The 15,742-nt window shown below is 39.6% G+C and overlaps 1 protein-coding gene across 4 annotated transcripts in view; it reads right to left on the reverse strand.

Moving 5' to 3' along the window:
* Positions 1-11,052, reverse strand: part of CA8 (carbonic anhydrase 8) — a 47,355-nt gene extending 36,303 nt beyond the window's left edge. For 2 of the 4 annotated variants that reach the window (XR_010067654.1, XM_063299325.1), the window contains exons 1-3: positions 10,719-10,904; positions 8,595-8,786; positions 2,983-3,107 (exon numbers count right to left, since the gene is read on the reverse strand). Coding sequence is in view for 3 of the 4 variants with exons in the window: in XM_063299325.1 (XP_063155395.1) it covers positions 2,983-3,107; positions 8,595-8,786; positions 10,719-10,794 (393 nt within the window). In the remaining variant the exon portion in view is untranslated. Of the gene's footprint in view, positions 1-2,982; positions 3,108-8,594; positions 8,787-10,718 lie in introns of all 4 variants that reach the window. The other 2 variants (XM_063299327.1, XM_063299326.1) reach the window with 2 other exon arrangements.
* Between the last annotated feature and the right edge of the window lie 4,690 nt (positions 11,053-15,742).

The following is a 15,742-nucleotide window of genomic DNA, read 5'->3' on the forward strand; positions in this document are numbered from 1 at the left end:
GCACAGGGCTGAAAAAAGGCCTTTGTAGTGGCAGCTTAGAACTTAATAACTCTGATGAACTAGTAAATTACTTGCAGCCTGCTGAAGTAAGTAAAGGGCTTACTGGAAGCTGGGCCATCAGAAAGGCCATGCAATTGAAGCCCTCACACTTTTTAATGTGTATTGTCACACCTCTCAAAAGGGGCAAGTCTTTGTAACACAGTTACAGCCACCATCTTGACTTCTTTGCTGCCCCCCAATGCCCCTGGATGCAGAAAGCTAAGAGAACCTGGAGAGGAGAAAGGGGCAAGGGGAGAGAGGAGAGGCAATTGACAGGAAACAGAAGAAAGGGAAAGGTATCAATCAATATGCATCCAGGAAAACAGGAGCTTGCAAAATAATAAATCATTCTGTAGATGAGCAGAGAATCTTGTACCTCTAAACCAGCCTTTCTCAACTTTTTGACCCTGGAGGAATCCTTGAAATATTTTTCAGGCCTCAGGGAACCCCTGCACATTCAGGCTCAAATATACTGTAGGTCAGAAGTTACAAAATTATTATATTTAGGCTGACCATACCTACCATTTTGAATGGGACGGTCCCATTTTTTTAACATTTCATGACTGTCCCGTCATTTTAATATACAGTAAAGGTCAATTTTGTCCTGTTTTTTTTTTTAAACGTTGGAGCTGTTATTGGGAAAAGCGGGAAAAAAATTGAAATTGAGGCTGACTTACCCATTGGCAGTAGTTCTCAATCCGGCGGGAAACCCAAAGCAGGAACCACAGGAACAGCTGATTGGCGGTGAGCAAGAGGAAGAGTAGCTGCCGCCAATCAGTGCAGAGGAAAATGGTCAGAAAAGTGCGCCCAGCAGAAAAGAAGCTGATTGGCTCTCAGGCCAAAACGGCGGGAAGAAAATAAAATAAAAGGGTGCACCAGAGAGGAACAGGTTGTCGGGGACAACTGTTCACTCGACTCTTCCGTTCCTGTTCTTCTGCCCCAGCTCACCACCGCCTTCAGCCCTCCTGCGCTTCTCCAGCCTGCTGCCGCCTCTGTTCCTGTCCTCCTGTCCCAGCTCACCACCACCCTCAGCCCTCCTGCAACCTCTCCGCCCAACGCCATTGCTGCACCAGCCTCTCTGGACCCAACCACTGCCTCAGCTCCCCCTCCTGCAGCTTCTCAGCAAGGACCAGAAAATGGATCTTAAAAACTCTTTAAAACTTTTTTTATCATCTTTTTTATGAATACAGAATATTACATAATATTACATCAGTTTAACCCCATCCCGTTTTGCCATCCCAATGTCCCATTTTTGTCTCAAGGAAATATGGTCAACCTAATTATATTCGTTTCACAGGTAGGCCTGTATATATGCATTAACTGTGTTCTTAAACTAAAAATAAAAAATGAAACTTACCTCTTTAATGTGAAGTTGCCTGAATTTGAAATATTTTTTTAAATAAATCATGATCTCCCAGGGAACCCCTAGTGACCCGTTGTGGAAACCTGGTTGAGAAACCCTGATCTAAAGAGAAACAACTCATACCCATATTGTTTATTCACATATTGTTATTGTTAAATAATAGTTTAATTGTTTGTAAGCAACTGGTCCACCCAGTGAGCATTATATCCACCATTATGCAGTGCCAAGAAAAGAGCTAATACGAGACAAAAACATCAGATTAAGAAATCAGTATTTCTCATTTTAGGTGGGGGCATCAAGATTTTAAACTATTTAGCCCTCCCCCACAACTTAGAAATCATGCCATTTCTGACTAGAAAAAGCTGGTTTAGCACAGTAACAAATCCCACAAAAGAATTAGATAGATAGATAGATAGATAGATAGATAGATAGATAGATAGGGAAGGAAGGAAGGAAGGAAGGAAGGAAGGAAGGAAGGAAGGAAGGAAGGAAGGAAGGAAGGAAGGAAGGAAGGAAGGAAGGAGCTGTTTTTAAACTTCTAAATGGATGAAGGCAAAGTAACATGAAACATTTAAAGGCAAACAAAAATGTATTGAGTTTTGATTATATAAAAAATAACTTCATTTCATGAGGAAACATTTAAATATTGCAACCAGCATCACAGACAGAAACACAGGTTTGAAATATTCCATATATATCAAGGACTATGAACCCTCTTTGCTTCTTCTAGATCAGTGTTCCTTAAAGTGTGGCCCTAGGACCCCAGGACCATCTCAGGGGTTTGCAAAATCAAAATTATTTGCCAGATATTGAAGATATTTACAAAAATTTAAAATAATGTTACTCTTCTCATTATTATATTTGTTAAAAAAGATAGGGTTTTTCATCAAAAATATTTTATGTTTATATCTAATAGATTTTATATTGTTATTTGTACATGATTCAATAAATATTCTATGAATGTGTCAATTTTAATTTTTAATACAGTAAATATCAATAAATATAACCCATACAAACAAAAACTCTTTTGGGGTCCTCCATAGTTTTTAAAAGTGGGAAGCGGTCCTGCAAGCAAAACATTTAAGAAACATTGTTCTAGATGTTATAGTTCATTAAAAACTGGAAATCATCCATAAAAAATGCCATGCATTATTTTCTTTTTAACTTGTAGGTTGAGTGGATGGCCAAACAGAATATATAAATAAATGTTAACAAATCCAATTATGATTTTAAAAAAACGACCAACACAACTACAATTTAAGAAAAGGAAGCAAAATAAGCTATTATTCAAGGTGACACAGGAATTGCTAATGTGGCAAGTCTTCTTTAGAATATTATTAATGCCAAAGTTTATAGTACTGTGTGTTAATTTTATGACCAATTAATCATACAGAATTTGCACCAGAGGCACAATCCTATGCATGTAAATTTAAATTCTCCGTGCCCACCTCAAGTGACAGCGTTTAATTGTTGCTATAAATCAGTGATGCTGGGTTAAAATGAAACCAACTGGTTTTGAGGTAATGATTTAACATTAAGAGAATAAATTCTAAGGTTCTGTAAGGTGAGACCACTCTTACCTCCATGGGAAACGCTTTAAAATTAACTGTGTGTTCTGAGCCACGCTGATTTTCTCTGCCCCAGTGAAATCGAACATTGTGAAGTTCAAATTCATGCCCCCGAGGTAATGGCCCTCCTACAAACACTGGAAAAGAGCACAATACACATTATAGCAAGTGATATTCATGGCTAGCAATGTTCCAAAACCCCTCTCAACAAACAGTTGGAAAATTTTCTCTTTGGGCAAAGATCAAATATGGAAACTGTACAGTAGAGGGGCTCACAATTAACACAGTTGGTTCTTGTTCTGGTAGAGCAATCCGCCTTGTGTTTACAATATGCAAATGATATCCAGTTGCATTCTCTTTTTTATGCAATGTCACAGCTTTTCTTAGTGAAAGATATATGTTGAACTATGTTTATGTAAACAAAATTATATGGTCCATGAGGTCCATGTTTTACTATGCAGGGGTTGCCTTGAGACTATACCTGGTCATTTGAATGCAAGAAGGAAATAAGCAGTAATAAACAGTGGCTGGATATACACATTGCTTTAACCCACAGTGTGGTGTGTTTGGCTGTGGCTTCACATATTGTCTGATTTCAGCCACTGGGGCTCATTCAACAAACTGTAGTTAAAACATCACACTTGAGCTCCATGTGTGAGCACTGCTAACATGTAATAATGGAGAGTGATCAGCTAGTCAAATGCTATTTGATATAGAGAAGCAGCAGCAGAAGTAGTAGTAGTAGCGGCAGGAGGCAAGTAGACCTCACACAGACATATTCTATGAAGTTGTATAGGAGCAACCACGATTTGATAGATTTTGGAAGAAGACACCAGCAAATGAGAAAGCATTTTGGATGGTGTCTTTCACAGTTCATACAAGTATATTTGGGGGATATGTTGGAATATTTTAAGCTGTGTTTATCCTCTATGTTAAAACTATGTTGTTTATTTCTTCAGTCGCTTCCGACTCTTTGTGACTTCATGGACCAGCCCATGCCAAAGCTTCCTGTCGGTCGTTGCCACCCCCAGCTCCCCCAAGGTCGAGTCCGTCACCTCTAGGATATCATCCATCCACCTTGCCCTTGGTCGGCCCCTCTTCCTTTTGCCTTCCACTCTCCCTAGCATCAGCATCTTCTCCAGGGTGTCCTGTCTTCTCATTATGTGGCCAAAGTATTTCAGTTTTGCCTTTAATATCATTCCCTCAAGTGAGCAGTCTGGCTTAATTTCCTGGAGGATGGACTGGTTTGATCTTCTTGCAGTCCAAGGCACTCTCAGAATTTTCCTCCAACACCACAGTTCAAAAGCATCTATCTTCCTTCTCTCAGCGTTCCTTATGGTCCAGCTCTCGCAGCCATATGTTACTACTGGGAATACCATTGCTTTGACTATGTGGACCTTTGTTGTCAGTGTGATGTCTCTGCTCTTAACTATTTGTCATTGCTCTTCTCTCAAGGATTAAGTGTCTTCTGATTTCCTGACTGCAGTCAGCATCTGCAGTAATCTTTGCACCTAGAAATATCAAGTCTGTCACTGCCTCTATTTGCCAGTTATCAATCAAGCTGGTTGTCATAATCTTGTTTTTTTTTTTTTGAGGTTTAAGTGCAATCCAGCTTTTGCACTTCCTTCTTTCACCTTTGTCATAAGACTCCTCAGTTCCTCCTCACTTTCAGCCATGAAAGTGGTATCATCTGCATATCTGAGATTGTTAATGTTTCTTCCAGCGATTGTAACCCCAGCCTTGGATTCATCCAGCCCAGCACATCGCATGATCTGTTCTGTGTACAAGTTGAATAGGTAGGTGAGAGTATGCAACCCTGCTGTACCCCCTTCCCAATCTTAAACCAGTCCATTGTTCTGTGGTCTGTTTTTACCATTGCTACTTGGTCGTTATACAGATTCCTCAGGAAGCAGAAATGATGACTTGGTATCCCCATACCGCTAAGAACTTGCCACAATTTGTTATGGTCCACACAGTCAAAGGCTTTAGAATAGTCAATAAAACAGAAATAGATGTTTTTCTGAAACTCCCTGTCCTGACTAAGCAAGAACCACGCCAAGATGAGGAAGAAGTCTCTAGTGCTTTATTATTGCTATAGTAGACAGAAAATCCTACCCAATTGAAGAAGCGTGGGAAAACCCAGACAGATAAACCCCCAAAAGTCAAGGCAGGTCTGTTCTGTGTCTCTTTGAATGACAGCTCAAAGTCTCTAAACTACGCATGCATTTTTGCCCCTGAATAGCGGCCCCCTCCTGCTCACCATCAGAACTCATGACACTCCCTGGCTTTTTCCATTATCCAGCAGATATTGGCAATTTGGTCCCTAGTTCCTCTGCCTTTTCTAAACCCAGCTTGTACACCTGGCAATTCTCGCTCCATGAATTGCTGGAGTCTACCTTGCAGGATCTTGAGCATTACCTTACTGGCATGTGAAATGAGTGCCACTGTTCGATTGTTTGAACATTCTTTAGTGTTTCCCTTTTTTGGTATGGGGATATAAGTTGATTTTTTCCAATCTGATGGCCATTCTTGTGTTTTCCAAATTTGCTGGCATATGACATACATCACCTTGACAGCATCATTTTGCAAGATTTTGAACAGTTCAGCTGGGATACTATCATCTCCTGCTGCCTTGTTATTAGCAATGCTTCTTAAGGCCCATTCAACCTCACTCTTCAGGATGTCTGGCTCTAACTCACTGACCACACCGTCAAAGCTATCCCCAATATTATTATCCTTCCTATACAGGTCTTCTGTATATTCTTGCCACCTTTTCTTGATCTCTTCTTCTTCTGTTAGGTCGTTGCCATCTTTGTTTTTGACCATACCCATTTTGCATGGAATTTACCTCCGATGTTTCTAATTTTCTGGAAGAGGTCTCTTGTCCTTCCTATTCTATTGTCTTCTTCCACTTCAGTGCATTGCTTAAAAATAATTCCTTACCTCTTCTGGCTAACCTCTGGAATTTTGCATTTCATTGGGCATATCTCCCCCTATTACTGTTGCCATTTGCTCTCCTCCTTTCTTGGGCTACTTCTAGTGTCTCAGCAGACAACCATTTTGCCTTCTTGGTTTTCTCTTTCTTTGGGATGTATTTTGTTGCCACCTCCTGAACAATGTTGTGAACTTCTGTCCATAATTCTTCCAAGACCCTATCTACTAAATCTAGTCCCTTAAATCTATTCTTCACCTCCACTGCATATTCATTAAATATGTTAAAACTACATATTAGTAAATACATGCAGATATTACAAAACGTAAATTAGTCTTCAATTACTTCCTTCCAGCCAGGCCAGAAAGCTATTACCATGCTCAAACTTCTCATTGGAAGTTTGGAAAGTGATTTTTTTAAATGAATTTTTCAAAAATATTAGAGATTAAAAATGAAACTGGGATTATCACAGTACATTTTGAAGTTTTCAAGGGTTATACCAAAAGAGAAGAAAAAGAGAGAAGGAAAAAGCATCAAATAGTTTGTACGATAGTGTAAGCACACACATGCATGCAGTGGAGTGTATATTTGTAAGATTTTATTTATTTTAAGCTTCTGGAGTTTTGCTTATTTTATTATGCATAACTAGAAATAAAATAATTGGCTTAGAAGGAAAGCTTGTTTGATAGTTTTAGGTAGAAAGTGTCAAACTTTGTAATCTTCACTTCAGCCTGCTAAAGAGAAGTTTAATGACTAAAGCAAAACATCAGCCAGCCTTGGATCCTATATATAAAAGCACTGCCTTTATGGCAAACAGTTATGGCTCTTTTTCCCTTGATAATTTAACAACAACAACAAAAATGCCAGACTGGTAAATTAAAAAGGGTTCTGTGAATTTTGAGATCAACAAATTTATTGCAGCATGTACTTTCATATACCATGTTGTAATAAGGCCACTCTTCCCCCCTCCCCTGCAAAAAAAGGATGAAATCCTAAATTCCAGATGTTCCTTTCCTGCCAAAAAAGCCATACAAAAGTATGTGTCTACTCTGGAAAAACCATAAAGATAATCTCCTTCATCTCTAGTGCTTCAGTCGGCTTGACATACCCCACTCTTAACACAAATCCACTATCAGTAGCTAGGCAACATATGCCTCTCTCCAGTTTGTATATGATGAGATAGGGTGAGCATAATTCTTCCATGCTTTCTGTGTGTAACTTTTGGAGAATATCTGAAGTGGCCTTAAAAACCTTCCTGACTCAGAGCTGCAAGTTCCCAGGGTAGTGTTCCTTCTAATCATTTGGCTATTTACAGAATGAGAGATTGTTGTTGTTGTTTTGTCTGACCCTAGTTGCCTCATATCATTTAGGAGATTGCTAAGAATATTATAAACACTAAACTTATTGTATATAATAAATTCTGAATGCTGGCATGATGTGCCATTTTATGTGAAATTCTCTTTTAAACAAATATTCCAAACAAAATGCATGCTAGAGATGGGTAGTTTCCTGAGCTCTTTTCTGCTCTGGGGCTAAGGATTGTATATTCACACCTCCTATTCACACACATATTAGACATATGGTCCCTGGTGGAGAGAGGTCTCATCACTCCCAGCAATCAGCAATCTGTTTTTCCAAGTGACCTTTTCAGTTACAGCAATATGTAGCTAAGATCTCTATGAGGCTCACAGGATGCCTTCTCCATGCTGATCACAAATGGGTTATGTACATGAAAGCAGACAAGCAGGAAATTCAACCTTCTCTAAACAGGCATTCTATAGATACTGTATATTAAACTATTGTTCATGATCCTGAGAAAGTATGTCCAAGGGCTGAGCTGATTGAGGATCAAAAGATTTAAGTTCAAACATATTTAAAGGCCATCAGGTTGGTGAAGACTAACTAAAGTACTGCCTTTCTTATGTCCCAGTTTGGTAGTAGGGGTTAAAAATGAAATAAATTAAGAGCCCAAATAACCAAGAGTGAAAACCCTGAGCCAATTAGTTCTTTAATACATGGGACATCGTTATCTTTCATCCTAATACTTTGTACCACACAGCTATAAAATAGAGTTCAGATTATTGACTTTGGCTCAGTCATCCTTATAAATGTACTAACAACGATTGAATTAATGTATATGAAGGACAGGAGGATTCAGACAAATTGAAGCAAGTTCAGAGAAGGACAATAAAGCTGAATAGTATAGAGAGAAATTGAGAAAAATATATACCTTACAGTGATATGAAGAGAAAACCAAGGAGGAATTTTATGACACCCTTCAAGTACATGAAGGGATTTTGCAGAGACCCTCTCCCAGAATGCAGGTCATGAAATTCATTTCAGTTACAGAAAGGCAGATTCTGAGTGAATGTTAGGAAAAATTTCCTTTCAGTTAAGAGCAATTTGACACTGGAACCAATTATCAGGGAAGTGGTGAGCTCTGCTTCATAGGATTGATTCACAGAAAGTCCAGATAGCTCTCTGGCAGGAATTCATAATTTTAGATTACTACACTGAGCAGCAGATTGGACTTAATGGTTCCATCCAGTTCTCTGATTCAAATAGAATATTTCTGAGTATATTGCTACTATTGCTACTAATAATGATAAACATAATTTTAAAATGAAACAATGGGCACTGGTTTTAGCTTATCCTAAGGCAAACAAAGAAGGTAAGTAGTGAGAAAGCATACTTGACTTGGTCTTTAAGAGGATCTGAACGGAGTGTCCGTCATTGATGATCTCACAATCACGGCATACAACATAATTTGGTGATAAGCGTACTTCCAGTAACAATGGGTCATATTTGGCCTCTCTTGAATTCAAGTTAATAGGGGACTGATACTCCCCATTTGCATCAGGAAATATTAGCCCCCACTCAACGCCTGAAAAACAGAATAATATATTTCACTTAAATGAAAGAGAGCAGTGTTTCTATATGCTCTTAGAATAATGGACTGTAACCGGGATGAAAGATTTATCCTGTTCTGCTATACATTTCTCAAAGCCTGTTGGAGATAGTTCTCACAAGATCAGAAGCAAACAGTCTGACATCAGGCTAGTCCAGACAAGAGGCAGGTGGAAGCTGTCCCTCCCACCCAAATGAGAGTAGCTTAAATCAGTTACACCACAGGCAGGAGAAAGCAGCACAAGAATTTTAACCTTGATTTCTCTATAAAGAGGGCTTGCATTTGAAGCACAGCAGTCACTGGATTTCTTTTATTATGGCTCCATTAGCTTCTGCCTTCTCTAGACCACCTTATCAAGAGAAATGTGACAAAGCCCATATGAAAATGAACCAAAATTATTCTTATCCATCACATTTCAAGAACAAAACAGGATCAAACTATGAGCTACTCAATAAATGTCTATACCAGAGGAGAATTTCTCTGTGTGCAGCTTCAAAGATACAGTTTTCATAAGGACTACAGCAATTGAATAAGGATTACATTTTCCACCTGTCCAACCCCAGTGATGAACAGTGCATACCCACACATCCCAGGGGCTGCCTTTTTTTTAATGCTTGTTAAGTGCAAAGATGCATTTAATCTCTCATCTGCTTTGGGCCAGGAGGTCATGCCAAAGATTTCTTAAGGGAAAATAAATCTATTTGATAGAACAGCTCCTGTTCTCATTTTCTTTTCTAATTAACACAATCATTGCTCAGAAATAAAAATATATACAGATTTCCATTTGACTTAACTAGAGTAAAAGTCTACTTTAGATGGACACAACCATCATTTGATTAACATAGAATAAATTAACTTAAAAAGTGACTACAACCAGTGTCATTTCTGACACATAATAATCCAATGGGGGATCTACATGTAAAATCTTTGGTCCCAGCAGGCACACTAATCAGGAATCCACGGAATCCACACAATAACATTGTAATAACACATGAGCTACTGTTTCCTACCCTCTTTAAGCCATAAAAATGTCATTCAGTTTATAAACACTGGAAATAATTCAGGATTTTAAGGGAAAGTTTGCTCAGCCTGAGTTAACACTGTGAAACATCACAAAGCAGGGAGTACCCTGGAGTTCATCAAAGCTCTTTTTTAGATTAAAGAAAAGGTTAAACTCTTATTTAATATCTTGATTTCACAGGATAAAATCTAACCTTACAAGTTTTGTGTAATGCCTCCTTCATGACACCTCAAAAAATGTACATTTGTCATTTTCACCAAAACCAAAGAACAGTATCCATTCCTGCACGCAGGCACACACAATTTTTCACTTAATATCCAGCCGGAAGAATCGGAGTCCCTAACAAATCCATACTACCTGCAATTTTGTTTTCTCAGTCTTCTATCACGAGATCCCTGTGCACACAACATCCCACCCACCACTGTGGCTCCACGATTCCTTGAAAGGAATGCTCTCACCTTTCAAAACACACAGTTAGATGATAAAAACCGAGAGATTAAAAATCCCTTCCGGGGGCCACAGCAACTGAAAGCAGAGGCTCGGTCACTGCAGCTCCTCAATGCTTGCGTTTTTAACATCACACAGCAGTGTGTTGTTAAATGCATTACAGCTTAAGAGATTCTGCAGCTTTTCAACTGTTTTTTCTTTTACCCCCAAACAAATCCCTCACTTTTTGATGTGGCTGTCTTAACATTTTTGTGGGAGGAAAAAGGCTTTATTGAGAGGGAAAGGCTTTGTGCTCACCCCAGATAACGTCTGATAACGAAGGCAAGGATTGTCTGCACACACTGATGGGGACAAGAGCCGGCGTGTGCTCTACTTTCCCCCTTCTGTCCCACTCCCTTCCAGCTCACACTCAACCCAGCTCCCCCCCTCCGCCTGCTCACCTTCTTCGTAGCCCCAATCCACACTCTCCTCTCTCTCAGGGACTCGCCCCGATTTCTCCTTGAGGCTGCCAGCCATGAGCAGGCGCTTCTTCCGCGCTTCGCGGGCGCTCTCCGCGAGACCCTCGCGCAGAAGTCTGCCCTCCGCCTGGTTGTGCGCCTGAGCTGAAAGCAGGAGCCGGCGCTTTCTTTGCAAACTGCTAGGTTGGGACTGTGTGAAAACAGGCAATTTGGCTGCAAAGAGAGACACGTGTTCAGAAGGCGGTGCCACTCTTGAGACGGGACGGTGTGTGCTTGTGCGCAGCTAGCTGTGTCCATGCCGTTGCTTAGGTTAACAGTGTTATGGAAAGAAGGCAGGTATAGGTTGAAAGGATAAAGCAATGCAGCCTGGAAAGTGTGATGAAAGACAGGTGGAGAAGCGTGGGCTGGATAAGAAGTGAATAAAGTAGAGTTTATAACCCGCCCTTCCTCCCCGCGCGCCGCCCCTTTGTCATTCCCCATTCCAGGAATTTTCATAGCTGACACTTAAATTGTAACAAAGGAAAGTTGTTCTTTCAAGCCCCATAAATATTACTAAGTGTGCATCAGTTTCTGAGTCAACAATGTTTTAAACTATCTATAGACTATCCTCAGTCCTAATTTCAGTGGTCAGGAATAGTCATGCCAAGGGCTTTGTTATTGTTGTTGCCCTCAAGTCGTTTAAGACTCTTGGCGACCCTATGTATAACAGAACGGAATGCTGTTCAGTCTTGCGCCATATGCCTGACTGTTCCAATGTTTGCATCCAGCTGCGGTAACTGTATCAATCCATCACATTGAAGGTCTTCCTCTTTTCCGCTGGCCCTGACTTTACCAAACATGATGTCCTTTTCAAGCGATCGGTCTTTCCTGACGATGTGCCCAAAGTATGAGAGTCTGAGCCTAGTTATCTTCACCTCTAGGGAACATTCTGGTTGTATTTCTTCTAAAACTGATCTGTTTGTTCTTCTGGCAGTCCATGGTATTTTCAATAACCTTTGTCAACACCACAATTCGAATGCATCAGTTCTTCTATCTTCCTTTTTTAATGTCCAACTTTCACAGGCATATGTGGCAATTGAGAAGGCCATGGAGTGAGTCAGATGCACCTTTGTTTTTAAACTAAACTACAACTCTTTATTTCTGAAAACTTTAGATAGGTCTTTGATGGCTGATTTTCCCAGCGCGATACATCATTTGATTTCTTGATTACTTCTTCCCTTGGCATTGATCGTTGATCAGAGTAGACTGAAATTGTTGATGACTTCAATTTCTTCTCCATTTATTGTGACATTGGTTATTAGAATTATCTAATGTTGCATTATAGTATATTGTTTCAGACATACAGCTTCTTTGCATACAGGTTTTTGGCTTCACAATCCCTCATTAGGTGTGCTCACATAACATGCTTAGCCATGGTTAACTCAATATTATTTTCTCAAGCCACTTTTATGTGTTTGAATGATACTACAAACCATAAACTAACCACATGCTAGATTCACACAACATGCTAGACAAAAATGTGGTAAGCTAGTTTGCTGGGAAACTTAATCCCTCATCTTCCTTTCGTTCCCAATCCAGTTTATACTGGCAGGAAAAACATAGATACAACTGCTGTATTAGAGGGTTCCCCCACTCCCATATTTCTTTGTGGAACTGACAAGATGTTGCTAAGAAGCTGAAGTAAATATATCTTAAACATTGACAGTAAATGGAAAATTATAACAATCATTTAGAGTCTTACTGAAAAATCAGTCTTGCAGAACATACATACATACATACATACATCCAAACAAATAAACTGAAAAGCAACATTTGGCATCAATGTTCATTCTCACATTCTCTCCTTTGATCTTCCTAGCAAGTTTCACTTTCTGCTTCTAACCTTACAGAGTGGAAGAAACTTTTTACCAGGTTCACCTGTTTAGCTACAAGGAGGGATGAACCAGTACCTGGGTTTGATCAAATGCAAAACACAAAGTAATATTTATCTGGTGCTAATGATGATGATGATGATAATAATTTATTTTCAGAGTGGCTTATTTATTTATCAAATTTTTATTACCACCCATCTCCCCCCAAAAGAGGGACTCTGAGCAGTAATAAATTATTATTATTATATTATTATAATAAATTATTCATTCTTAATAAACTATATTAAGCATAACACTGCTCTGGCAAAAATGCACTAAGGCTTAGCAAATTCAAGTACATTCATTCTTCATAGACTGAGATATTTGTAGCTCAGTGTGTCATGGAAATACAGCTAGTGAATCTTGCTATCACAAATGGAACGGATACTGCACAGTTAGCTTCTGTCGGCCTCCCAGATTCTCTTTCTTCATATAGGAAAATTGTAAAATTTTTTGTCATACCTTCATCTGAGGACTTCACATGCTAGCTAAATAATGCTTAGGATCATCTAATGCACATCAGATGGTGTTGGAGAAGACTCCTGGGAATACCATGGACAACCAAGAAAACGAACAAATAGATCATCGAACAAATCAACCCAGAGTTCTCATTTGGGCACAAATGACAGGCTCAAATTATTCTACTTTGGACACATTATGCAAAGACCTAGCTATCTGGAAAAGGCTCCAGTGCTGGGAAAGGTAGAAGGAAATGAAGATAAGGATGACAACAGCAAGGTGAATGGATTCAGTTACAGTGGCAATGGGTGCACCATTGGAAGGCTTGAAAGACCAAGTTAGGGACAGATCATCATGGAGAAAATATAGCTATGTGGTCACTAAAAATCAACACCAACTTGATGGCACATAATCAATCAATCAATCAATCATCTGAGCCCTGCAAAAAGTCTTATCTATGGCTAGAAACAAGGAGACTGTGAGTTCTAGTCCTGCCTTAGGCATGAAAGGCGGCTGGGTGACCTTGGGCCAGTCACTTTCTCTCAGCCCAACTCACCTCACAGAATGGTTGTTGTGGGAAGAATAGAAAGAGGAAGGAGTGTTAGGTATGTTCGCCACCTTGAGTTATTTATAAAAATAATAAAAGCAGGACAGTAAGTAAGTAAGTAAATAAATCTATGTAGTTAATAAAGATTACAAAGATCATAAAGGTTGTATTTTCACAATACAGTAAACAACCAGCCAGCCAACCATATTTTAACCATATTATGCTAATCCAGCACATGTGGCAAGTATATGATTCAGTGTGTCATCTAAACCCAGAACAATGGGCTAATTGAATAACATTAAGCATGGTTTATTGAATATAGCTGGTGTCTTTTCAAAATGAGAAAGATACTATTGCCCTCACACACAGTCCTGGAACTGAACTGAAGGAGATTTTAAAGTATGTCTTCCTCAACCATTCCACTCCTACACAAAAGTTGACTAAAGAAGGTGCATATGGAAAGTCCCTGTCTTTCCCATTTTACTGTTAAAAAATAATAATAATATTTTTACAAATTAATTGGAACTGCAAGGATCTCAAGGCAATGCTTTATTTCTTAACTCGAATGCCTACCATTTTCCCACTTGAAATTCCATTCCTATGTATTTTTTTCCACAGACCAAGTTGAGACTATTTCAGATTTGTAATTATCTACAAAATGCTTGGTTTGAACATCAGGGAGGGAGGAGAACTAATTGGAGAAATTTCAGACAGAAAAAAAGATTAGCTGTTCTCCCCCTTTTTTCCTGTCTCAGTGGCTCAGTTCACCCATTGTGCCAAAACCTAAGAATCACATCATGATTTAGGACTTTTCCCAGTTATAGGTAGTCCTCATTTAGCAACTGCCTCAAACAGTAACCATTCGCAGTTATGACAGTGATGAAAGAGTAACTTTGTAACCAATGCAACCATTTATGACCTTTGCACTGTCTCTCTCATTCATGTTTTTGCCATTACAGTCAGTTAGTGCACGTTGTCCTGTTCCTGACCATTTTTTCCTTCCCGCTCCTCCTCCCCTGAGTGGAGAGATTGCTTAAACAAGCTATCTTTTCCTGAACTGCTTTTCTCCACAGTGCATCCCTAAAAAGTGGTAACCACAAGTTAACAAGCTCAGCTCGACCTTAATTAGTTGATTAGCAGTGCTGCTGGCACTGCTGCCTGACACTGACAAGACCATAATCAGCTTCACACTAAAGGCTTTTGTTTGCTTCCTAACCAGCTCACTAGGCAAACAGCTGGCGCTAAAGCATTCCTTTCAACATGTATTCCCCATTGTGTGCCTGCTTACTCTCTTGTAATCCCTTTCTCTCCAATGAATGTAAATACAAACATCAATTCTCTTCTTGCTAATCATCCCAGTGATTCCCAAGGGTGGGGTAGTGGGAGAAAAGGGCTATATGATTAGCCTTTTTACTCAGCTTCCTCATGAGCTGAGTTCTAGAAACCTTCCATGCCATTTTGGCTCATCCACCAATTTGGAGTCGTATCTTTCTGATGCTGTAAAGCAAAAGAAAGCTGAAGTAAAATCATAAGCACAGTCATGGTCACATGATTTCACTTTGTGACCACTTCGCTTAACCAAGTTGCCAGTCCCAACTGTGGTCGCTAAACAAAGGCTATCTGTACTTCATAGAAATCCTATCTGTATCCCTGAGTTTTCATAAAATAATATCAGTGTGAAATGAAATAGCCTGTCCCCATTCTCTATCCTTTTTCTGTTGCATCTAATCTGAGTCACTGTTTTCCAGATTTTGCAAAGGCAAAGCAATTCATTTAATCCTCTGGCTTTGGTACTCTCCCTCTCTAGCATGACCCCATCCAACTAATGATGGTTGTGTGCCCCTGTGTCATGTTCCCGTTCCGATGTTTATGGTTCCTCGTAACGTTTCACATGTCATATCTGCAGTTGCGTGCCTGCCTGGCCACGCTGCTAAATTTCCTTTGTGCTGACTTGTGATCTTCTGGAATGTATGTTTGGGTTATCTCTGCTGTTCAAGGTTACTTTCTCAGGCTGATTCTAACGGTTGCTAGCGTCTGGGGTGGGTGGTTGCTATGCTAGCCTGAGGGGAGGGTTTGCAACAGGAGCAAGG

Source organism: Candoia aspera, chromosome 3, assembly GCF_035149785.1.
Source record: "Candoia aspera isolate rCanAsp1 chromosome 3, rCanAsp1.hap2, whole genome shotgun sequence".
Taxonomy (NCBI): domain Eukaryota; kingdom Metazoa; phylum Chordata; class Lepidosauria; order Squamata; family Boidae; genus Candoia; species Candoia aspera.